The sequence below is a fragment of the Acytostelium subglobosum genome, assembly GCF_000787575.1.
Source record: "Acytostelium subglobosum LB1 DNA, scaffold: scaffold31, whole genome shotgun sequence".
In the NCBI taxonomy this organism is placed as follows: Eukaryota; Evosea; class Eumycetozoa; order Acytosteliales; family Acytosteliaceae; genus Acytostelium; species Acytostelium subglobosum.
Window position 1 is genome coordinate 319,221 of NW_012236502.1, and position 25,556 is coordinate 344,776.

At 42.8% G+C, this 25,556-nt stretch overlaps 8 protein-coding genes across 8 annotated transcripts; 4 read left to right on the forward strand and 4 right to left on the reverse strand.

Annotated features, from left to right (window-relative positions):
• Positions 1 to 1,014: 1,014 nt before the first annotated feature.
• On the reverse strand, positions 1,015 to 4,185 carry SAMD00019534_112780 (hypothetical protein; the record flags this gene model as incomplete). Its single annotated transcript, XM_012893607.1, has 6 exons — positions 1,015 to 1,614; positions 1,894 to 3,192; positions 3,272 to 3,567; positions 3,653 to 3,758; positions 3,836 to 3,975; positions 4,041 to 4,185. 6 exons carry the CDS (start codon positions 4,183 to 4,185, stop codon positions 1,015 to 1,017), a joined length of 2,586 nt encoding a protein of 861 aa, XP_012749061.1.
• Positions 4,186 to 8,098: 3,913 nt separating this feature from the next.
• On the forward strand, positions 8,099 to 8,877 carry SAMD00019534_112790 (hypothetical protein; the record flags this gene model as incomplete). The annotated part of the gene is made up of 2 exons (XM_012893608.1): positions 8,099 to 8,754; positions 8,856 to 8,877. The coding sequence occupies 2 exons, from the start codon at positions 8,099 to 8,101 to the stop codon at positions 8,875 to 8,877; spliced, it is 678 nt and encodes a 225-aa protein (XP_012749062.1).
• A 117-nt stretch (positions 8,878 to 8,994) lies between these two features.
• SAMD00019534_112800 (hypothetical protein) lies at positions 8,995 to 13,454 on the reverse strand (the record flags this gene model as incomplete). Its single annotated transcript, XM_012893609.1, has 2 exons — positions 8,995 to 12,394; positions 12,469 to 13,454. 2 exons carry the CDS (start codon positions 13,452 to 13,454, stop codon positions 8,995 to 8,997), a joined length of 4,386 nt encoding a protein of 1,461 aa, XP_012749063.1.
• Positions 13,455 to 14,042: 588 nt separating this feature from the next.
• On the reverse strand, positions 14,043 to 17,493 carry SAMD00019534_112810 (hypothetical protein; the record flags this gene model as incomplete). Its single annotated transcript, XM_012893610.1, has 6 exons — positions 14,043 to 14,879; positions 15,252 to 16,041; positions 16,103 to 16,237; positions 16,314 to 16,890; positions 16,975 to 17,197; positions 17,266 to 17,493. Coding segments are annotated over 6 exons (2,790 nt in total), but the record flags the coding sequence as incomplete, so codon positions are not given.
• Positions 17,494 to 17,734: 241 nt separating this feature from the next.
• Positions 17,735 to 19,182, forward strand: SAMD00019534_112820 (hypothetical protein; the record flags this gene model as incomplete). Its single annotated transcript, XM_012893611.1, has 5 exons — positions 17,735 to 17,847; positions 17,923 to 18,549; positions 18,645 to 18,783; positions 18,853 to 19,027; positions 19,100 to 19,182. 5 exons carry the CDS (start codon positions 17,735 to 17,737, stop codon positions 19,180 to 19,182), a joined length of 1,137 nt encoding a protein of 378 aa, XP_012749065.1.
• A 128-nt stretch (positions 19,183 to 19,310) lies between these two features.
• Positions 19,311 to 21,840, reverse strand: SAMD00019534_112830 (hypothetical protein; the record flags this gene model as incomplete). The annotated part of the gene is made up of 2 exons (XM_012893612.1): positions 19,311 to 21,071; positions 21,133 to 21,840. Coding segments are annotated over 2 exons (2,469 nt in total), but the record flags the coding sequence as incomplete, so codon positions are not given.
• A 685-nt stretch (positions 21,841 to 22,525) lies between these two features.
• SAMD00019534_112840 (hypothetical protein) lies at positions 22,526 to 24,138 on the forward strand (the record flags this gene model as incomplete). The annotated part of the gene is made up of 5 exons (XM_012893613.1): positions 22,526 to 22,693; positions 22,796 to 23,294; positions 23,364 to 23,589; positions 23,659 to 24,045; positions 24,114 to 24,138. The coding sequence occupies 5 exons, from the start codon at positions 22,526 to 22,528 to the stop codon at positions 24,136 to 24,138; spliced, it is 1,305 nt and encodes a 434-aa protein (XP_012749067.1).
• Positions 24,139 to 24,310: 172 nt separating this feature from the next.
• SAMD00019534_112850 (hypothetical protein) lies at positions 24,311 to 25,522 on the forward strand (the record flags this gene model as incomplete). Its single annotated transcript, XM_012893614.1, has 1 exon — positions 24,311 to 25,522. A coding segment is annotated over one exon (1,212 nt), but the record flags the coding sequence as incomplete, so codon positions are not given.
• Between the last annotated feature and the right edge of the window lie 34 nt (positions 25,523 to 25,556).

Consider the following 25,556-nt stretch of genomic DNA (forward strand, 5'->3'; position numbering starts at 1 on the left):
TGGATGGCAATCGTTGGAATGTCAGTGATGATGCACCCTTGCGAGATAATCGATCACTATTGGATGATCTTCTGCTGTTGTTACTCCTACGAGTCTTGAACAACATTCTCAGACCTGAGAATATGAGAGAGGCCATTGATAAATACACCAATGTGATCCAAAGAAAGGATATAAACGGCGGAAGGAAGTCCATTGAGTGCATCTGCATCATCCAATGTATTCGATCCTTTGGAACACCAGCCACATTCCTAAGGAATCGATAGACTGCGCCTGTAGTGGACATGTATGCTAGGATGATGAAGAACAAGCCAGATAGACGATGGTGAAGCTCTCTTGGTGATGAAGAGTTGATCAATGCTCGAATATATCGACCTGCTAAACTATTTAACAATCTTGTTTTGGTTGCTTGAAGAAATGATTGCTGTTGCTCATCGTGATTCAACAGATGAGACTGTTGTTTGGTGGTCGAGTCAGAGCTAATACTGTTATTTGAGTAGTCATTGTTTCCCAAGAATGAGTATGACAACATAGAGTAGCCAAAGTATATGAGCATCAATGACAAGAGCATCAGAAGGGATGTATAGACGACTTGACTGTTGTTGAATAGGATGGACATCTGGTGTACAGATAATAGTACTTTGATTGAGTCATGTTGCGATCCACAAATATCTAACAGCTTATAAAGGAAGCCTGTTGTTGCAGTGGTAAACAGAGGTACTACAACTATCCATCCAATATATCTGTGTATTGTTCTTTTGTTTAGATAAGACATATTATTGAATAAAGCAAATAACTGGCAGTAAAATGATGATTTTTATTTTTCATTATCCAGATTCGCATTTAACACGTCGCAATAAAATAGTATTTTAGATCAGTCAGTTAGCTATTGTATTACCATCATTTCCCTTTACACATCAACACAACAAATACATATTATAACAGTATGAGACTATTATCAATATTGATTCTTTTTTCTTTACTATCATCATTTGTACTCTTATGCATTGCAGATGATCAAATATCTATATCTACTATTAAACTTTCATTACTATTTATAAATGAGGACGATTCCTCTAATGAGAAAACATCTGGCTCAACAACCACAGAGCCATCAACAACAGGTAACACCACAACTTCTGGCACATCAACAACAGGTAACACCACAACATCTGGCTCGACAACTGGCAACACCACAACATCTGGCTCAACAACCACAGAGCCATCAACAACAGGTAACACCACATCTGGCTCGACAACTGGCAACACCACAACATCTGGCTCGACAACAACTGGCAACACCACAACATCTGGCTCGATAACAACTGGCAGCACCACAGCATCTGGCTCAACAACCACAGAACCAACAACAGGTAACACCGCAACATCTGGCTCATCAACAGCTAGCACCACAACGCCAGCATCAACAGCATCAACAGCTTCAACAGCATCTACAGCATCAACAGCATCTACAGCATCAACAGCTAGTACCACAACGCCAGCATCAACAGCATCAACAGCATCAACAGCTTCAACAGCATCAACAAACCCATCAACAACCAACACAGCAACAACTAACACAACAAATGCTACCACAATGGGTAACTCCACAGGAGGCTTTGATCACCAGAGCGAGGAGAACCCGTATGAAAACTCTACCACATGTATGTAAAGAGGTGGACAATAGTCAGTCAGTCAGTCTTATTAACATAAACCCCAAAGTCATCAGCATGACCACAGTTGTATATATACTAGGAGCAGCCTGTCTCGTGTTCATAGGCTATCTGTTTGGAAGGAGGATGCGTGTTCGACGAGCAGCAGCAAGAAGCGGCGACTATGAGATGCTCAACACAATGAGGGAATAAACTGATATATATTTATTCTCTATTTAGATACAATTTCGAATATGGATAGATTTGATGCTTGGTGCTCCTTGATATAGTCATGTCCATTCTCTAGATACTCTGCACGTGATACAGACACTTGACTCCATTGCTTGTGATGATCATTGGCCCATTTCCTTGCACCCTGCCACGCGTCCAGCAACTTGTCACCACTTCTGTGGATGTTGAATATGGAACCCACGGGTCTGATCTGGGTCATCTCAAAGGAGAGTCGCTCAACAAAGCCATTGACCAGACTCATGCCACCAGTGACAAAGATGTTCTTTGCCACACTGTTCTGCAGGTCCTTGTCAGAGATCTGAGAGAGCATCATGTTGACTGTCTCCATCAGTCCCATCTCATCCACGCCAATGATTGCTTTTGGTTGAAACAAGATCTCTGGCACTCGGAACCTCTCTACATCCAGTCTGACTTGATAGTCTCTGGCTGTCATAAACTCTGCGAGAGGGTCTTCAGCCTCTTGCACAATATTCCATCCTGGATCGAATTTGTTTAGCCATTTCTCAACGGCGATCAGCTGCTGGTTGTCCTCCTGTTCCTCAGGATCATTCTCTGGCGTATCAGCAGTGCTGATGATGGCTCGCAACTTGGACTGCCGTCTGATGACCTTTGTCTTATTCCTCTCTCTCTGTTCTTTACGATCCATGATAACCTTGCGACGTTGATGAAGATCCTTCAAATATCTGTCTGGGTCTTTCTCCCATGCTTCTTCCTCTTTCTTGATGACCAGCTCCTCCCTCTCTCGCTCCTCATCTCTCTTCCGTTTGGCAGAGTTCCTTGAATCTTTGAGGACCTTGAGATGCTTCTGCCTGCGCTTTTCCTTCAGTTGTTCAGCGCTTAATTGATCGTCGGGGATGAAAAGCAGAGGGAATTCCTCCACATTGCTCTTTTCTGGTGCTGGTTCCCTCTTCAAACCAAGTCTCTCTCGTACCTCATCGATTTGCTTCAATAGCTCCTTCTCACTCATTGCCTCTGCCTCTAGTGCGCTTGTAAACTCAGTGGAGCTCTCCTGTTTAAGAGCAAGAATAGATTCCAGCGTTGCCAAATGCTCCTCATTCTCCACCAACTTATCCTTCCTCTTCTGCTCTGCCTTCTCTCTCGCCATCTGACCCATCTTTCTTTTGTTCTCAAGTTTCCTTTGCTTGTCCTCCTCTAGCTTGTTTAGGTCTACTTCTTGGAACGGAAGTTGAATGATGTGAGTGTTGTCATCGGCACTTGGTTGATCTTCAAAGTCTTTGAGTTTGGACATATAGTCACCTTGGGCAAACATGACATGCTTGTCCTTGAGCTCCTGTATATTCGATAATGCACATCGTTAGAAGACATCAAATAAAATCAGGCAATCATATCAGTGACCAATGATAACGTACGTTGGTGTAGTTCTGTGTAAAGTATGACTTATGCTGTGGATACTTGAGATGTAACAGTCTTTTGAGGTACTCTGTAGCAAGTGAACTGCCAACATTGATTCGACGCGTCTGGTAGTGTTGGATAGAGTCATTCTGTACATTGTAAATATGAGTTGCAGAGTGACCAGCTCCAATGATCAACGCATTCCTTCCCATGTGGTCCAGGTGTTGTCTATTTGAATAGAAGGCAAACAGTGAGTCCACTCCATAAGCCAGTGATCGGACATTATAGCCTTCAAACATCATTTCGCTCGTGTCTATTCACATTCATATATGTAAGGTGTTGTTGAGTGTCAGTGTGATGTCCTATATCACTGCAACATGACTCAATGTTGTTGTTACATTTGCGACAATATGATGGGTTTGCTGGTGGTTCAGTAACGACAATGGGATTCTCAATGGCAGAGTCTGCGCCCAATCTATCAAAGATGTAATCATATATGGCTTCCTATGTATAACGATGAATGAGTGAATGAGTGTCAGTTGGTTATGACGATTGAAGGCATGATACAAACTAGATCATACTTGACTTGGTGGATGTACTAAGATGTTGGTGTCGAATGGACTTCGAACGGTGAGCTTTGTGATATCACTCTCCTTGATTGAGTTACCAACGATAGGTTGAGAGTTAGACTTGACCTTACCAACCAATGACTTGAATATCACTGTATGATCATGATGTTGGACGTATCAGTGTTTGTTAATGTAGTGGTATGTATGATGATCATACATCTTGGTTTGTGATCGCTTGCATAGCCTGCTCTGCATTGATATGTTCCATTGTCAATGATGATGGGCGTTGCTCTGTGTTGTCCAAAGTCATTTGAAACTGGGTCGTCTAATGGTGACGATATCTCTTTGTAATCAAATAGCATGAGCGTAGAAAGTATAATGTGGTGTGATTTCAGATGGACTATTTATTGTAGTCCAAGCCACACAGTTTATTGTGGTTGGTGTTGTTTGAAGGCACTCTTAATCACGATCACCTTGGAAAAGGAGCGGTCATCCTTTGCTTGGTTTCCAGCCCACTCCTTAGACTTCTTTAAGTCTGTCTCGCCAATATGAACCTTCTCAAGCATGAACGACTTCTCTTCTTGAGTTGTCATTCTAGGTTTGCCCTCTTGGGTTGAGAGATAAGTATAACCTGCATGTTCTTGGGGAACAGGTAGTTGGTTTCTCTTCCTTGCTGGTTGGAAGTAGGTATCCTTTGAGTTAGGGGTCTCTTCTTTAAGATTTCTCTGTCTCCTTTCCAAGTTAATTTGGTTTATCTCATTGTTCCAATAATCATGAAACTCAAAGATATCCGTTGGTTGGTCTGTCATATGAGTGTCCATTGATGTTACTATTTGTAATAAATTGTTGATCAAGTTAAAGTGTTTGAAAGATATGGATGATTGAACTGACGAGAGTAAAAACCTCATGAGGTTTAATGGATTGTTTTGCAAACTGGCTGTGTGCTTTTTTTTGCAAGTTGGTGGTGTATTATATCTGATCATGTGTTTGATTCATTCTTTTATTTCATCACTTACAAAATGGATAAACTATTATCTCTTTTTATTATCTTAAATTTAATTTTATTTACAAATTGCAATCAATACCCAGTTAAGGTTCTGCCTTCATCAACGATCAAGGTCAATGGTCCGAGCACTATCTTCACAGTTAGGTTCCCAAATGATACCTTCATTTATTCAAACAATGTATTGAATTCGATTGAGGGTGGGAGCTTGGACATTGGAGATTGGATCAATAATACTCAGTCTGTTTATTTCAAGACTGATGATGGTAGTGTTATCATTCCTATGTTAGACTCTGTCACAAGTACAGATCTTACATTTATCTTGGACACTCAACAAAGGTATTAATATCCATATTTGGGTAGAAATATTAAGTACTAATAATATATATAGATTCTCCAATAACTATTATATGTTCATTAGAGGTTATAGCTTCTACAACCAAATTGGGGAGGGATACCCTCTCCAGTCCCCACTTTTGGTAACTCGAAATGATACTCAATTTCTGTTCGATCCTAAACCAATTGTGACCAGTGTTGATCAAATATCCCTTAACACTAATCTTTCTTGGGAGGATGAAAGGATGAAATCCAAATTGTCTGACATTTCAATGGTCAAGATTGGTGAGACTATTAAAGTATGTATTCAATCTCTGTTATCTTCCACAAATTCTAATTTAAACACTATTAAAGCTCAAGGTGACATTTGATATTTTTAGCTCAGGAATTGGAGATACTTATGTCCTTGATGGTTCAACTATCAATTATAATGGATATGTTTACTCGATTTCATCTTTATCTATTCAAATAATCAATCCTGGTAAGTTTTTTTTTAAAAAACTTTAAACTCTTTCATTATTTACTTACAATATATATATTAGATAAAAAGATAACTTGGAGTCTTGTATCAAATGGAACAGTGAGGCCATTGGTGGAAATAGTTGGGGAGTCTGATATCTTAGCTGGAGATCCCATCCTTTCGACCAACTCCGAGTTTGATGTTTATATGAATGGATATTATTCTCAAGCCTATTTGATCCAATCTCGTAAGTTAATAATACAATTCATTCTTAGTATTTATACTAACTGGATAATCATTCATAGAGAGCCCTAGAATACCTTATAACTCATACTCCCCGTATATTGAGTCACATATCAATGTCTACCATGTAGTTTTCAGCCCTTCCTCCGACTCTTCAACTATTATTCAATTCTATTGGGATGGACAGGTAATTAGTAGTATTTCGGATTATATGTGTCTTGTTCATAATCTAACTAACATCCCTATCTCAAAACATAGTTCTGGTGGAAGGTACCAAACGAGAATAGAGGTTACAACTGTTCCATCCAAGACAAACGAGATGGGTATTGCCCTTTTTGTGACCAATATAGACATAGGTATGTAACATCTAAATCAAATAGAATGAACTAATATTGATAAGTCAAATAATTTAGAGTTTCATCTTTTGGACGTTGGTACTCAGTGTACAACTTTGGAAACCATTCTAGTTCAAACGACCTTAAAGTAGTTGTGAAAATCAATGGTAAATATAAATGAAATCTTTAAATATATAATCTGAATACTAACCAACCACCAGATACTCAAACATCCATAACTTACAACCCCTCTCTTACAAATGGTCCAATTGCTGTGAAGTTAAAAGAGTATGTTCTATATAGTAGGTTGGTATTTATTAATTATTAACCAGTTTTTCTAGAGAGCCCATTCTCCCAATTGATCTCAAACAATTGACAGTCTTAATTCCAAACAAGTTCAACAGTTCTGCGGAGTTTATATTCTCTACTATCAATGGCACTAAGGGATGTTTGAGCCTATGGCAATCATATTTGGACTTCTACAACGAACCAGGTCGTTGTAGTTCCTCAATGGGATCATGTTCGAACATTGATCAATTCTCAACTCCCCTTAACAAGATCATACATTCTACAATTAATGGTTAGTACAATTATAATTTTTCCTAATAGATAAGTTAATATTAATCAATCAAATAGATCGAATTATTGGTAATAATTCACAAGAGAGAATATCTTTTGACGAGATAGGTAGGACACTTTCAATACTGAGAGGAGGAGAGAATTCTTCTTTGGAGATTCTCATTGATATGCCAATGATCACTTTTGGAGAGGCTATGATTGGTGAGTCTTCAATTGCAATTTCAGAGAACCAAACCCATCTCACTGTGTCTCTCTCTGCTCTAAACAATGGAAAGGTTAGTAGATATCCTTGTCTATATATATATATATATATTAATGCCAAATATTTTAGGATGACTCTGATATTTTGGTTCGTCTCTATTGCAACGTTAGTAACTACGACTATGTCCAAACTCTTGGGTTTATGAGAGTACGTCATTTTCCACAACCTTTAAATAATATCCACTAACGAGACTAAAGAATCATACTCTCAATCACCAAGTTGCCTACCGTAAGATTCCAGAGATTCAGACTCAATTAGGGTACTGTAGAGCTCATTTTGATATCATTGGGAAACCACTCTGGTCTTCAAACATGAAGAGTTCATATCAAGAGTTATTGTTCTCATTGATTGGAGGAAATCTTCATCCGTTATGTAACCAAGGTATTGTATCGATGATTATTCTTTTAAATTCATAAATTAACAATGGAATAGATCCTCCAGTGTCAGATTCAATCAAGGTCCCCGATCCTTCCATTGGTTCCAGTGGTAACTTATCAACAAAGTCCTTTGTTCAACCCTCCAGAGCAGTAGTGCTTATCAACATGAATAGCACAGGAGAAAGGATGTGGGAGATAATAGTCAATTGTACCCAGGATATTGTTGACTTCCCAATTGATGGACACCAAGTAACTTCCTATAGACCAGATCAATCTGTTGCGACAGTTGAACTAACTCCAAAGAGGTAAGTTATTATTAATATTCGATCTCCTTAAGAGACTAATCAAACTTTCCATAAGTAGAGTCTTAGCAGGAAGTGTTGATTGTATTGTGACAGTATCTACAATCGACAATTGCCCTAAAAGAACAATCGAAGACACTTGGCACTTTTCAATTAAGGGTAGGTAGAATTGAAATGAACTACCTAGCGATATAATCTAACTATCATATATAGAGTCTCTATTTGTTATCCAAATCAACTCCTCCGCAAAAATAGCATCCTGCTTGGCTATGTCTACACTCTTCATTATTCTTATTCTCTTCTAAACCACAAATACAAACTTATCGCCCCAAGAGCGATCAATAAATAATAACACTCAACCATTGACACATATATACAATGAAAGGACCATTTATTGAGAACATTAAGAGAGTAGTACAATGCGGACAGAGATACTATCAGATACCTGAACACCCCGACAGGCTATTCCCATCAGTTACATCAATATTGCAGATAATCAACAAACCAGCTATTGGTGCATGGGAGCGTAATCTCATCATTCAATCAATCAAAGACACATACATCAAGACACGTCCACCTAATGGCTTCGAATCTGTCGAGGCAGAGAAAGAGTGGCTTGATAACATGCTCACTCAAGCAAAGAGCAAGCCCACCTCAGTCAAGACAGAGGCTGCATCATTCGGCACAAAGGCTCACACAATGATCGACAATGCAATCTTTGGCGATGACTTTGAAGTGTCGGATGATGTCGCACACATCAAGCAAGCATTTGAACAATGGAAGCGAGACTCTGGTATCACTATGGAGAGACGAGACACTGTCGTTTGGTCCAAAAAGTATGGCTATGCAGGTGCAATCGATGCTGTCGGTCGCAAGAAGGACGGTAGTCTGGTGGCCCTGGATTGGAAAACAAGCAGCTTCATTGGCAATGAGTATGCACTTCAAGTGTCTGCGTATGCAAAGGCACTGGAGGAAATCACTGGAGAGAGAGTGGCAGAGGCTTGGGTCGTTCGATTTCACAAGACATTGCCATTGTATGAATCAAAGATGGTGAAGATAGATACTTCCTTCAATACTTTCCTCAATGCTCTTGAGTTATTTACAAGATATAAGGATTCTGATTTCTATGATACAGTGCACAGCATCATACCAACTAAGGGACACGACAAAGAAGAGACCCTTCCTCCCTTGGTGACTCCCCAAATCGATACAAAACTGGCCACAAAAATCAGGTACACCGTTGTCAATAAATCAAACAGCAATGTTTAATATGACTACGACAGTTGTCTTGAAATGAGCTGGGAGTAATGAACACCTTTCTCCAACAACTCTTGATGCGTTCCCTTCTCGAATATTTTACCAGACCTGACAAAGGCAATGCAATCAGCATTCTGTATGGTCGTGAGTCTGTGCGCAATGATCAGAGTCGTCCTTCCCTTCATAATGTTCTCCAAAGCATCCTGGACCAGCTTCTCAGACTCGGCATCGAGTGCACTGGTTGCCTCATCCAACAGAAGTATCTTTGGATTGCGAAGTATGGCTCTGGCAATAGCGATACGCTGCTTCTGTCCACCCGACAACTGTGTGAACTTATCACCAATCTGTGTGTTGTACCTGTCGGGGAAGTTGATGATAAAGTCGTGGGCGTTGGCAGAGCGTGCCGCTCTCTCGATCTCTTCCTGTGTCGCCTCCGAGTGACCATAGGCAATGTTCTCTGCAATGGTGCCAGAGAACAGCACTGGCTCCTGTCCGACCAAACCAAACAATGATCGCAGGTGCTTGATGTTGAGCTGTCGTATGTCGTAGCCGTCGATGAATATCTCGCCCTGCAGCGGATCGTAGAATCGTTCCAGCAATGAGATAACAGTGGACTTGCCACCTCCGCTGTCACCAACCAATGCGATCCTCGTTCCGCTCTGAATGTTGAGATTGAAACCTTGGAACACCATCTGGTTCGGTCTTGAAGGATAGGCAAAGTCGATGTTCTTCATTACAATGTCTCCAGTGACGATGGGTATGGTGTCACCGGCGGGGTTGGTTCCATCAATGGACGACTGCTGGTCAAGGAGGTGGAATATTTCATTGGCCGCCACTTGTGCCTTGGCCAGATCAGGAGCGAATGATGATGTCTGACCTACACCAATGGCCGACAGCACAATGGCAAAGAACACTCTGATCAACTGTGAGAATCCAGACAACATGTCGATGGCTCGCGTACATGTCTCCATGTCCTTCCACACTGCGGGTATTGTTTGGGCGTTACAGTTGTCCGACACTTCTTGTGCTGATGCCGGCCATTCTCTCTGTCCAACAAGTACAGAGCCATACCAGAAGGACAGACAGTAGACACCGTAGAGGATGAAGTTGGAGACGCCAAATGATATACCGGCTATGTGTGCCTTCTTCTGGCCCTTGGCAATGGGGATCTTTAGTTGCTTCTTGTACAGGTCCAACACTTGGTTCTCTGTTGTGAACGACGCAACCGTTCTGATACCAGTGATTGCTTCGCTTGCAACCTGTCCAGCGGCGCCAGTTCCATCACCATCGTCTGAGCTGAAACCCTTCAAGAACTTCATCTGCAGCTTGCCAGTGATGACGATCAACGGCACGGTGGCAATGATGACGAGTGTGAGCTTCCATCCAGAGTACAGGGCAATGATCAAACCACCAATGATGGTGAGGAAGTTCTGAAGCATGATACCCAAACGCTGGCTTGTCATTCCTTGGACCAACGACGCGTCGCTTGCCAGATGGGTAGTAAGCTTGCCAGTTGAGTGCTCGGACAGGTCGAACCAACCAATGTTCTGTCTGATGATGGTCTTGAAGCTCTCACTGCGCAACTTGTAGGTAAGCTTCTCACCAATCACTCCAAATAGGAATGTTTGGAAGAAGTTGCTGACGGCACTGCCAATGGCCAGGACTGTGAACATGATCGAGAAGAAGTCGGCCTGTGTGGTGATGTAGTTGGGATCAGGGTTCTGCAGGATGGTCAACATGCGGGCAAACACAATGGAGAAGACTGGATAGATGGCACCAGTGCCTACGGCCGACAGGAAGCCAAAGAGGAATAGCCACATGTCATCACTGCTTTGCTTGAGCACTCGTGAGAATGGGACATCCTTCTTTTGCTTCTTGGTCTTCTTCTTAGTTTTGGTGGTACGGTCGCGTTGTCTGTCCCTGGCATGTACGTTCCTCTTTGACACTCTGAAGCTCTCGAGATATGGGTGAATGTCAGTGAGAGTACTGTTTCTCTTTACCTTGCTGGACTCTGTCATCAGTTGTTGTTGTTGACTCTGTCTCTCGACAAGACCGTAGTAGTGTCCCTGAAGTCTGATGAGTTCCTCGTGACTGCCACGCTCTACTACCTGGCCACCCTTGACGTAGACTATCACATCGGCATGTCTAATAGTGGACAGTCTGTGCGCGATGAGGATTGATGTCCTTCCCTTCATGAGTATGTCAATTGCCTCTTGAACTATCCTCTCGTTCTCACTGTCCAGTGCACTGGTGGCCTCGTCCAATAGTAGGATGTTTGGATTCTTGATGATGGCTCGAGCAATGGCAATCCTCTGCTTCTGTCCACCAGACATCTGAACACCTTTCTCTCCCACCATGGTGTTGTATCCCTGTGGTAGATTAACGATGAATGAGTGTGCATTGGCTTGTCTTGCAGCGGCCTCTATCTCCTCCTGGGTGGCATCCTCTTTACCATAGCGAATGTTCTCGGCGATAGAGGTTGCAAACAGGACAGGCTCCTGACTGACCAGACCGATCTTTGATCGCAGTGACCTAACGTTGAGCTTCTTTATGTCTTCACCGTCGATCAGTATCTGGCCACCGAGTGGGTCGTAGAACCTCTCGAGCAGTGAGATCACTGTCGACTTTCCACCGCCACTGTCACCAACGAGTCCAATGGTCTGACCGGGCTTAATGGCCAGATTGAAGTCTTGGAAGACGGGTGCATCAGGTCTGGAGGGATAGGCGAATGAGACGTTCCTAAACTCGATCTCACCAGTGAGGTGATCCAGTCTCTTGCCACGAGTTGAGAAAGGGTTTGCTTTGCTCACTCTGTCGATCACCTGGAAGATCTTGTAGGCTGCTCCTCGACCGTTGGAGAATGATGACAACAGTGGCGACGCTTGACCAATGGCTGTGGCGCCAATGATCACTCCAAAGAAGACTGTAACGACATCACCACCGGTCCAGGGTCGATCGGTCAAGTTGTTGGTGGTTTTCTTTGAGACCAACGTGCTACCGTACCAGAAGGCAAGTGCGTAGGTGCTCAGAATGACGAACTGAACAAAGCCAAGACCGATGCCATTAAACAGTGCTCGTTTGTATCCAACGGACCTGGCCTCTTTCAGGGAGTCAGAGTATCTTTGAGCAACCTTGGACTCGCCACTGAATGTTACAACGGTCCTGATGCTGCTGATGCTCTCCTCTGCAATGCCACCAGCAATAGAGTAGGCTTCTTGACCTTTCTTTGTCATCTCTGTCATCATCTTTGCCATAAATCCACCGCCAATTGCCAACAATGGTGATACACTTAGGATTACTAGAGTCAACTGCCATCCATTGGTGAATCCAATGGCAAAGCCCGTGAAGAATGTTGTCAGATGGTGAATGAAATGTCCGACCTTTTCACCAATAGCATCTTGGAATAGGATAGTATCACTGTTGTGTGATTGATGTTGTGAGTATGTTAGATGACTTGGACATATGATAGATTGGATTAAGAATAAACATACGAATTGATTCTTGAAGCTAGCTCATTTGCCTTGTTGGTATCAAACCAACCGATCTCTTGACGGAGGATGGAAGATAGATACTCCACACGTGCTCTATTGATTTGTCGTTCACCGGCCAACGTCCATAATGTGGTCTCGAGATAGGACAACACCAGGATCATTCCACCAAGATAGAGGAACCATATGCTGATCTCTGTGATTGCACCTTGGATGCTGTAGGTTGGATCATCGTTGAACTTTTGGGGATTGAATGCATCGATCAGGTGTCCAAAGATGATTGTAACACATGGAAGTGCCGCACCATTGGCCATCGCGGCGAGGGTGCCAAGCAACATCAGCGCCTTGTCGTAACCGTCCGAGAAACGGAACAACTGCATAAATGGCACGGACTGTGCTTCATCTATAGCTTGTTTCTTCTTCTTTCTTCTCTCTTCCTTCTTTGGATCTTCAATCACTATCGCCGCTGGTGCCGCTGGATCGTGGTCAGTTGGTGCTGCTGGATCAGTAGATGGATGGTGGTGATGCACGGATGAGGCACCCAGACCCATTGATCCTTGACGACTTAGTTGTTGATGATGAAACGCTGTTGGTGTCATATCGTTGGCAAATGAGGAGGGTGTTCCGGACAAGTGATGGTTGTTGTTGTGGTAGTTCAAGAGGCCATGGCCATGGTTGGTACCGTATGGATTGGTTGACACTGGCGTTATGAAGCTGTTGGGTACGTGAGGTGGTACATGAATTTGAATGTCACCATATTCATTGGTGACCATTGTGCTTCCCCTTGGAATAAAGCTGTTGTTGTTATTATTGATTATTGGTGGACTTTCAATGTCATGATTATGATTGCTGGTTGTGTCACTGTATACTTCATAGTCGTCAGAGTCATCATGGTCAGATGATGATGATGAATGGTGAACAACAGCATCACCACCAGTGTCATTTACACCAACACTGCGATCATTGAGTTGTTGTTGTTGTGAGTTCATTCTCTATCGAACAAACAATCAATGATATTTAACTATACAATACTACTATTACTATTACTCTGTTGTTAACTGTTTACTATTGTGCAATACTTTATACTCTGGATACATCCATCCATCCATCCATCCATCACGCTTGTTCTTGACTCTCTAAACATGTTTAGGCTTCTGATTGGACGTGCCAATATGTTGAACACCCGATGGTACATGCCACCTTAAACATACACACATGATGATTGTTGTCTCTTTCTATTGATGTTGATTATTGATTGATGGTTAAAGATTGTCGATGCCTGATCAGTGAACTAAGATGAGGAGGTGTGTGCTGACAACAGTGGTGATCGAATCAGATGACTAACTTTTGAGTAAAACAACTCTATCACCACATGATCACCCCCCTCCACAAATGGTCCAAACAAAGACCTTTGGAGTTTTGTGTGTGCCCCTTCCACTTTGGTTAAATTCGAGGTTTGGTCAACCAGCCATTGACATTCCTTTACTAAATAGTTGTAATGTGCTGCTGGAATGATAATGATGTTGATATGAATGTGTGTGTGTGTGTGAGTGTGTGTGACTGTTATTGTTCTACCTCCTTCTCTTCCTGTCCAACTCTTCAAGCTGTTGCTGTAGTGCTGGTTTACTGCCTTTGGCCAACAGTAACAGGTTGATCACGTGTTTGATTGGATACTCCTCGTGCTCAGTGGCCCAGTTGATGATGTCCTGATCAGAGAGCACTGCGAATTGATAGTAGCCCTTGATATAGTGCTCTGCATAGGCAATGTTTGGTATCTTCCTCTTGGCCAGCTTCTCAAGATTGGCCTGCATCAACAACAGGTCCTGGATCATCATTGAACGACCCTCAACAGAGCACTTCTTGATGCGACTGTAGCCATCCACCAACTGTTGGACAAAGAACTCAAAGCTGGCATCCACTATGCTGTCTCTGATTGGTTTGGTTATAAAGTCGCTGCTCTTGATGCAATCGTCCAGGTTCTTGAAGAACTTCTTCCACTCGGGAACAAACTCATTGACGTATGGAGAGTTGTTTGCTGTGGCTGCCTTGAAGTCCCACTTCTGATTGGCAATGGCGTTGGAGAAGTAGTTGTTGCCCAGTTGATGTGAGAACACCGCAGACACTGCACTCTTGACGAGGTGGCGCTGAAGGTCGGGAATGATGCCCACCACCTTGACAAAGAATGTCTTGATGTGATCGATGTGTTTGCCAAGCACGCTCTCAAACACTGGTCTGGACGCCTCAAGTGCGCTGACTACAAAGGAGAGTGTCTCTATCGCCAATACACGGACAGGGAGATTGAATAGAAGTGCTGGGTCACCAAGTCTGAGCATTGGATTGATCTTTGGTATGATCCACTTTGGTGCGTTTGGATCAGTGTTGTTGTTGTTGTTGTTGGCATTGTTGGATTGTAACTGTGGTGAGGTGTTGTTGCTGATGATCTCATTGGTCATTGCCTTGAGCGATTGATTAAAGTGTGAGAACTGAGTGGATAGGGAGGCCAGAGGAGAGATGTTTGATATGCTGCTCATCATTGCCTGTGAAATGATGGGGATGCCAAGTCTTTCCTTCATCTTGTTGATAAAGTTGTTCAGTGCTGGCTTGGTGAATGATAGGTCCTCAATCTGTTGACCAGACGACAATGTCTTTTCCATCTTTGTTGTCAATGCCTCCAGACCAAATCCTGTTGGATCCTGATAGAGTGAGAATGAATAAATAGTGTACATCTATATGTATGTTTGTATGTTAGTTAAATGTTGATATACGTACTTGAGATCAATACATACGTAGTATTCTACAAGTTGACAAACGGCAATGAAAATGTCGTAAGAGATATGAGGCAATTGCTTCATCATATCTAGGTATTTGCCAATGTAGCGAACAAAGGCTATGGTTGTTGAGGACACCAGTACCACTCTTGCATCTTCCTTCTTCTGTTGCATCAGTAGTTGTTGTTGTTGTCTACGCTTTGCAGTGTCCTCATCATCCTCCTCGACAAACTCCTGCTTGAGTGCCTCATCCTCGTCATCACTCTTGTCCTCATTGGTGTTGTTGCTCGATTGCTGATTGACTGGTTGGAGTGTTGGTGATGATGTTGTAGCTCTCTTGTTCTTGTATGATATCAACTGAGAGAATGGATTTCCATTGTCTCTGATTGAATGGAATATCTGTTCGCCAGTCAATCTCTCAATATCGTTGGACATGTTGAGTTTGTCCAGTCTGAGCTCAGTGGCCGCGTTAAAGTTGGAGGACACTGGAATGTTGGTCCAGGTCTCGTGCTCGAGCATCGTCTTGAGATCATCAATGCGGGTCTTGTGGAAGTGATCAAAGAAGGACTTTGACTGATCGTTGATGGAGCTGATGAGATGATGTGCTGGCTCACCGCTAAACTCCTTGCCAATCTCACTGATCTTTGTGACCGAGTTCAACACCAGCAAGAAGTCATCAATCTTGAATGTTGTGAGCTTGCGAGGTGCTAGTAGAGCTGTTACCTGCTTCTGCATCGTGTCCCAGATGGTCTTTTTGAATCTAGTCAATGCTGAACTGACGTCGGCAAAGACGTTGCTCTCCTCGCGACTAAGGTGTGTTAGTATATGATGTGAAAGAAATGGAGACTGTTGTTGTAGAGGCAACATACTCTGGGTTCTCGACGTGGTACTGGTTCATGAGATAGAGACTGGTCATGACATCAGAGAGATACTGGAATACTACCAAAAGACAGTTGACAAAGTGTTCATCCATCACTGATTTGCAGAGGTCCTTGTATTCAACACTATATGTGTTTGTTTAGGTGTTGTTGTTAGTGAATGAGTGATTGGTAACAACTACTACTTCTTAATAGTACATACCCTTTGAATACCTCTGGATTCATGGCGGCCCTTTCAGAGAGGAGTACATGAGAGTAGACAATGTTTCTAGTCTCTGGTACGATGGGCTTGACAAAGTAGACCTCAAGCTTCTCGAGAAGGAGGTTGGTGCGATTCAGCATCTTGTAGGCCTGGAACACTGATCGGTAGGTGGTGGCAGAGAATGTGCGACAGCAATTGAAAAAGTCCTTGTCGACACGCTCATTTAGTACGTTGTATATCTCCACGAGGTTCCTGCCCAGCTCGGGTACACAAGAGTATTGCTGACATCGTTGAGCAATGTCTCTGCACTGATGGTACTCTGTGATTGTGTTTGGATAGTCGCCATCGCTTAGGTACTGTTTGATCAATCGCTCACGATGCACGATCTCCTTGATCAGGATGAGATCGCTCAGCACCTTCTGATAGACGCTTCTCTTGCGATACTTGGCCATAATGCTAAAGGCTGTCCTGTTGAGATTGTTCTTGGTGTTGCCCAGTGTCCTCCTTCCATTAGCACACATTACAGTGCTCTTTTGCAACTCTACACCAATCTCATGAATCTGTGACATTCCCTCCACTGTAGTGAGTGACATCATTGAAGAGAGTGTTAGTCACTGTGACATCATGATTGATCAACAACAACAACAAACAACTAACATACCAAACTCTGTATAGTTCTTCCTAACCTTGTTGTGTAGCTTGGAGTTGATGTAATCCATAGACTGTGTGAACTTTGTCGTATGTTGATCCAAGAATTGTTGCAAGTCTGCATCGTTTGGAGGCAGTAGATCAAGCAGATAGCGAGTAGTATCAAACTTCTGATCAAAGAAGCCATCTGGTATGATACCTGTGAACTCATTCTCTGTCAACGATGGTGCTGTGTCCTATTGGTGTGGCGGTATCGTGTAAGTCGTTCATTCAGTTACTAAACTATACAAGCAACAACTAACACACTTACAGTCTTTAACTGATAGTAGTACTTTGACTTCTTTGGCTTTGTGTTGCTGTATGTGACACCGGTGAGTGCAGAGAAGGCACTCTTTGTGGCGTTGTTCACCTCATCGATCTTTGACTTGATCTGTGTAACGTCAAACTTGAACTTGAGAGGTATACTTGATGTGACCTTGTTCAGACCATCCATAGTGGATCCTACAATTGATTGAGCAGTGGTCATATGCCCTGCCTAAATATTTTAATATTACTAATATTATTATCTTTATCTGATATTTATAATGTTGATTGATAGTTTGTTCAAACAAAAGAGTTAGATCTTGTTTGATCTGAACCTGGGGTTTTGATTCATTTGAAAGTAACGTTTTATCGTGTTTCTCGTTATTGCATTGACGTCAGATACGCTCATTATCAGAGCTCTCTATCCCTTTCGATAACTTCAACAACAACAACTAGATACCAATCAATCAATGTATAGATTGATCAGCTCCTCTATAGTACGACGTACCAATACTTATCTAAGATATGGTATACATTCACAACAACAACAACAGCTGCGACAACCAACATCCACCACAACAACGTATCTTGTTGCACCTAGAGTGACGCAGAGCAGTAGTTCATTACCACCATACTATCAAATCATTCGTAATAATAGTACAACCAATAGTAGTAGTAGTAGTAGTGACAGCAGCAATGACAACATCATTGATATCAACAAGATCATAACGATCAAAGAGTTTGACATCAAGACCAATAAGAATACCAACACTCTGCGATTCGATGCTCTAGGTCCAAATGACCAAGTGGACCTTAATGCCATTGCCAAGATGGAGCCAACATTGTTCAAACAACACTGCACATCGATCAATATGAGACCATTCACCAGTATCAAGCGAGCACCAGCCTACTATATCCAGTTTGACAGTGCAGACACGTGCACACAGCTCTATCAACGTCTCTCTGTACACAATGGCACATTGTTCAACGTTCGTCTGCTCAAGTCCACTCTACAGCCAATGTATGAACTCAATGAGGAGAGCATCGAGCAACTGCCCAAGGGTGCGGTCGAGTGGCAAGACACCCTGAACCTACCAGTGATCATTATCAATGAAGCAGAGGAAGTGGATGCTGCTGTTCGTCGACTGTTGAATGGCAAGTTGCCCAATGATGTCACTGTCGACGATGACATTGTGATTGGCATGGACTGTGAGTGGCCTGCCCTTAGAAAGTTCCTGTTGAACGAGGATCCAAAAGTTAGTCTAATACAAATGACTAATGGAAAGTAATGTATATTCTTATTAAGAGTTCAATAACAAGGTCCGACACATTTAGACTTACACCATCCATTCCATCCATCCATCCATCCACCTAATTCAGAGAGCTGGTATTGTTTAGAATATGTCATTGTGGATTGGATGGATCACTAAGACAGTTACTTCAGAGCGATAGGATATTGAAGGTTGGTTATGGTGTATCAAAGGATGCAAACAGGATCAAAGCAAACTTTGATGTATTCGTAAGTTGTCAATCACGTCATTCCATCAACAACCAACATATCTAACGTTTATGGTCATCATCATCACAGGTGGATAATATATCAGACATCCAATATGATCCAGTAGTGTTGAGAATGCAACCAAACAGACTACATCATATAGTTGCCAAGTTCTGTGGAGTTAATATATACCGAACAAAGACAGAGTCCATTTCTAATTGGGCAACAACAAAGGATCTGTCACATAATCAAATAGAGTTGGCGTGTATGTAAATACTATTAGGTCCACAACAACACAAAGATCCACTTTCTAACCAACTCATTCAATCAACAACAGGCAATGAGGTATATTACTCAAGGAAGCTTTACTTTGAACTTAAGAATCACGCTGTTGACTATGACTTGAGACAACAACATTGAACATAAAGTCAGCTGACACTAATGGATATTGGTAACAAACGTTATGTTGTGAGTTGTTCCACTACTTTATTTGTTGTTGTATAGGATTGGGAGTTGTGGTATTATATGATTGATTGATTGATTGATTAATCGTCGTCCTCACCAGAGAGAACTCTAGTGTAGGAGAATGGTGTGAAGAGCACACCAGTACCAAGATAGAACTTGTTCTGGAACTCCACCCAATGGAGACGGAGTGCGTGGAGGAAGGCAGAGAGCGACTCCATCATCAGGAGCACTGCAATCGTGCCACCCAACCATCCACCAAAGCCAATGAATGCCATGAATGCGTTGCCTCCCTCAATTTGTTGAATGAGGATACGCTCCCAGAACACGGTGGACAGCTCAGAGTGAGCAAGCGAGAGAGCCCACAGTCGGAGGTATGAGGCAGTGTTGGAGATGGCTCCAAGGACAAACTCGATTGTGTGGATCACTTGATGGACAAACACCTCACCAAACTCGAACACGTCACCGTGGTGACCACCGGCGTCGAGGGCTTCGTCGTCATACTCCTCCTCGTGGTGATGTCCAGCGGCCTTGGCGGCAACCTCTTCCTCGTGCATCTTCTTCATGATGAGTGGCTTGGGGATGAGCATCACTGGCACAGAGATGAGTGCCAACACGACGAGGATCGGTTGCACAACTGGTTGTGCGCTAAAGTACAAATCTTTCTCGGGGATCGATGAGCCTGGTGACAGGAACATGTTGATGATGGTTGGGAGAATGGGTGGCATCTGAGGACCATAGTTGTAGCCCCATTTGATCAAGATGAGGAAGCACATGTATCCAAAGACAGACCACAGGAAGATCACTTGTGGAATGAATTGAGTCAAGATGTTGACCCACTTCATCTTGCCCTTCATGTTGAGATAGTTCAACAGTGAGAAGATGATTCCAAGTGACATTTGGGAGACTCCAAAGATGACAGACAGCTTCATCTTGAAGGAGTTGTAGTAGTCCAGCTCGTTGGGTGCACCCTTCCATGCTGGATCAACTCCGAATGGATAGGTTTGTCCGGTAAAGGCCATGTAAGTGCTGTTGGGATCACGAACCCAACCAGAGCCAAAGATGTTCATGGGGATGGCGAAGCACTCGTTGTAGATGAATCCACAGTAAATGGAGAAGAGAGACATGAGGAAGAGGACATAACGACCGTCGTATGGCATCTGGATGAGCTCGTTCAACTTCTTGCCGGCGAACTTCTTCTCCAGTCCAATCAGTGCTCCAGAGACGGCAAGCATCATTATGCCGTGACCAACGTCACCAAACATGATTCCAAAGAGGAATGGGAAGGTGATGATGGTCATGACAGCGGGGTTGACCTCACGGTACTTGGCAACACCGTAGGCATTGACGATCTGTTGGAAGGAGCTGGTGAACTTGTTGGTCTCAAAGTGTGAAGGTGGCTCATCATGTGAGGCAATGATCGAGAGCACAGAGGGAACCAATGCGCCTGACCTTGTGGTGGCAGTTCGCAAAGCCACCTGGATCTCATCGATGGCAGTCTTTGGAGTCCAGCCTTGACCAATGAGACACTTCCTTCCCACATCATAGTCAAAGAGGTTCATGGTGTGGTAGATGGCCTTCTCCTTGATGACCTTTGTTCTCCATCTGACAATCTTGGTGACAATGTTGAGCAGCACCTGCTTCTTGTGATCCTTGGAGCGATCCAACACCTCGGTCAGATCGGTGATACGAGTGGACACCTTTTGCAACAAGTTGGCACGCTCGAATGAAGTATCTGGGCAATCATAGAGATTGGCACCGAATGACTCACAGACCTTCTTGATCTTTTGTTCCAATCTCTCTCCTTGGAAGAATACAATGAACACTGTCTTTGATGTATCCTCTCCCTATATTGATGTAATGTTAGTATTAATATGATGATGACATAAGTATTATAATTATACATACAGATTGTGGATCAATGATTTCATCCTCGATAAGAGCATCACGAACAAAGTTGTTACCTCTGGTGACTCTCCATAGTGAACGTTGGAACTGTGTAATCTTGTCAGTGTTCATCACACCAGTGACAAAGCCCAACTTGACACCAATCTTGCTGGTGGTGGCATCCGAGATGACGTCCTCTCTCAGCAGTGGACTGGTGGCAGTGTGATCACGCTGTGGGTCGCCCAGATTGTGATTCTCCTGGAAGAAGATGGCGTCCTTTGTCAGGACGTGACGGAACTCTACCAACTCGTTGTAGTTCCTCTGTAGTGTCTCTTGATTGGTGTTGACCTGCTTGAGCTCGTCCTCCAGCTCACCAATGCGCATCTCTAGCTCGTCAAAGTTTGTCTCCATCTCCTCGAGTTGCATCTCAAAGCCATTGGTGAGACTCTTCTCGAGAGATTCGTTCAGCATGCGGTTCAAACGCTTGTCCTTCTTGATCTGCTCTTCAAAGAACTTGAGTCTACGCTCCATATCCTCGCAGCGCTTGACCTCATTGACAAAGTATCTCTGGAAGATGTTGACGTTGGCATTGTGATCCTGGAACTGAATGAGACCAATCTTTCCGAGCTCGTCGATTGTGTCGTGTGCTGCTTCGATTTGGACAAACAACTGCACCTTTTGCATTGGAGCTGACCTCCATAGCGGTGATTGAATGAATGAAAAGTCCATTCTTATATATATATATATATTATTACTACAAATCAAACTATTGATTACTGCAACAAATTTAAATGTAGCAGCAGTTAGATGTGATTATATAGTTATAGATATAAGTAATAATAATAATAAATGTTTATATGTAGTAAGATAGTGTGAAAATAAACTGTCATCAACAATAACGAGAGAGTCAGAGTGAGTGAGTGACAAGCAAGAGTGGTGTCCAGTGGTGGGTAGATGGGGGAAACCAGGGGAAAGTGATTAAAAAAAATTAAAATTGTTTGATGTGCACCAACTCTGGGGAAGCAAGAAGTTCAAATCACCAGGCGTTGTTGGTTTGATACCTGGTGAGACAATCACCCAGACAAGATTAGTGAGTGAGTGAGGTAATCAGGAGAGAGATATACATTGTATAATAAAGAGATAGAGAGAAAGAATAAAGAGAAAGTAATGTGTCTCTCCCTGAGTTGGTTAGAAAATGGGTGTCAAAGTTTGTTTGGCAACAATGTAACAAGATTGTTTGGTTTGAAAAAAAACAACCAACCCAATTCTTCCTTCTATTCTTCTTGTCTTGACATCTATCACTCTTCATTTATATTAGTGATAGAGAGATATATATACACTACATACATCATTATCATCACATTAGAAAATGGTTAATGCAACAACACAGATTGAAGTGGCACCTATAAAGCATATGATTGCAGTGGCCGTCACTGCTGGTGTGCTGATGGTGATTGCTATCATTGTCGGTGCCACTGGACCAAGAGTCTACGACAGTCAATCATACTCTGCATACAACTGTCAAAATGGCTCACATGTTTGGAGTCCTCCACCTGCTTGTATCGGATTTCAACCATCACAGGTAATCATTATGCCAGACTCTGGAGCTAGTTGTTGTCTCCAAACATGATATTGTCGTGGTTTATGTGCATATAAACTAATATACAAACAAACTAATATATAGCCAGGTGCAATTTGGATTCAAGAGATCGATGGAATCACTCAGCTGACTAGATTCTGGGCAGTACAACTGACGCCATACAGCAACAACTTGGTCAACAATACCATCTACAACTTACAGTTGTCCGTACAGATATACGGAGGAGAGTCATCATTGTTGACTAACACAACCACAACAATGTTGATCGAGTGTCCCGCTGGCAATGGCGCATGCACCACCTTTACACTCATTGACCAACAGGTGTTGGAGAATGAGTTCTACATCGTTCAGGTGTCTCTGCTCAACCCCAACGACAATATCATTGGTGACATTGTCTACTCAGTGTGGCGTGCTCATGAGAAGTTCTCCTCGTTCGAGATCGCCATCCACTTGACCTACATGGTGTTATCCAGTGGCCTGGTCATTTTCTATCTCTACGCCATGCGTACGCTTTCACTCAGCTTGTGGACCTTTGAGCAAAAGTTCCTCTTTATTCTTTTGATTGCACTGGTACTCTCAAACAGTATGTATAGTATGACTTTATATTGATAGCCTTACCTAACACCTACTACTCATTACCCACCTATCTCAGACCCCTTCTTTGGATTCCAGTACATTGTATCTGGATGGTTCTTCCCATTCCTCAACTCTGTTTTCTCCATCGTGTTCCTGTGTGTCTTTTCTTTGTACTCAATGACAATCTTGGACAAGATGAGATTGGAATACACACAACCAGGCATGGGTCCAGGATACATCCTAAAGTTGGCTGTCATTGGAACATTTGGAGCATTGGGTATCGCTCTTTTCACTTGGATCAAGTATGTATAATCAAACATTTGACTTGATGATGACCGTCCCATTAACTAACTTTCTTTGTTATAATGTAGTCTCCGCGATAGGAAGGATCCAGTATTAGGACCAGCTCTGGCAGTCAATGGTATTCAGGTACTGTTCTACTTTGTGTCCACTATATTCATTGCTATACTGCTCTGGATATCGATGTTAGTGGTAATAACAGCACCCATAGTCTCTGGCAAGAGATACTTGATTCCCAAGTTTGTATTCACATCGGCACCCATCTCGATCTATGTGTTCTCAGTGATCATTGGAATCTTTGCAGGCACATTTGGACCACTCAATCCAACGGCACTCTCTGTTATGTACTTTAATACATTGAACAATGTATTTACAGCACTGATTGCATACTCGTATTGGCCAAAGATTACAGGCAACCAGCAGCAGGCCGTCACTGGTAACGAGGAGGAACAGAGACTGTATGTATAATGTTATGTATTTTGATTGATCCAGATACTAATGTTATAATAATAATCATTCTATCTAGGTTTGGTGATGACAGCCAATTGTAAACTTAATACGAAACCATGTTGCAAACAGCAAGAAGACAGTGTATGATCACATGTGGCTCTGTGTCATTTTGAATAAACACGTGTACGTTAGATCTAGATTGTTGTGAGAAAAACGAACGAAACACCTTAAGTTTGTTCATAATTGCCGACCATTTTTTAAAGATACATACATATATACTATTACAAATACAACAACAACAAGATAATGATATCAAAGGAGAAATTGTTGTTAATTACAACACCTATTGTAATTACAACAGCAATCGCTTACTATTTCATCTTTAACTTACAGGACAAGTTGAGATTGCTAAAGGATAGACTCGAGAAGGAGAAGCAGGCAAAGATACATGAGCAAAAGAAGTGTGAGGAACAGAGACTGGGCAGAACAAGAGCAGAGAGAGAGTTGCGTAGAGTCCTCAATGACCTAAAGGAGGACCGTCAGAACTCACATCAAGAGAGACCACCTGATTATCCTCCAATTGGTTTCTTGGAGTGCTGCTTCAGAGAACGAAATGGAACACCGAGACAGGGTGCCTTTGTCACCAAGGGTAGAGCCATCCTTAAGCTACGAACAAACATCAACCCTGCACATGCCCTCGAGGGTCTCGATCAGTACAGTCATTGTTGGTTGATCTTTGTCTTCCATGAGAACACAAACACTCTGCGTGGTGTCAGACAGGACAGACCAGGCAGCATGGTCAAGGCAAAGGTCAAGCCACCAAAGTTGGATGGTGTCCGTGTTGGACTGTTCTCAACGAGAACTCCACATCGTCCAAATGCCATTGGTCTCAGTGTGGCCAAGATTGACAAGGTCGAAGGCAGCTGTTTGTACCTCTCTTGCATCGACTTGATTGATGGAACACCTATATTGGACGTCAAGCCATACATCAAGCATTACGACAGTGTGGAGGAGGCTATCAACCCAGCTTGGACACTCACTCCAACCGTGCCTCCACTGAAGGAAGTGCGCATCCTACCAGAGGCAGACGAACAGCTACAGGCATTGGTCAACAAGAAGATACTCAAGTTCTATGACAACTTTGATGACATTAGACTGGCCATCATGCAGGTGCTCATTGAGGACATTCGCTCGATCAGAAAGAGAAAGAGCGATAAGATTCATGACTTGACCAAGGACACTGTGGAGAAGTTGTCTGATGAAGAGGACTTGACACCAGAGAAGCACAGGTTCTGTATCGATACACTCAATGTTCGTTTCACCGTAGTGGATCAGATTGCAGAGGTGTTTGAAATACAACACGACATTGTTCTGAAGAAGAAGGAGAAGAATATCTATCAACCATCTAGCATCTATGTTGATAACGCTGCTGCTACTGAAAAACAACAACAACAACAAGTGGAGGAAGAGGAAGAGGAGGAAGACCAATAAAGTTGTATCATATGATTGATATTTATAT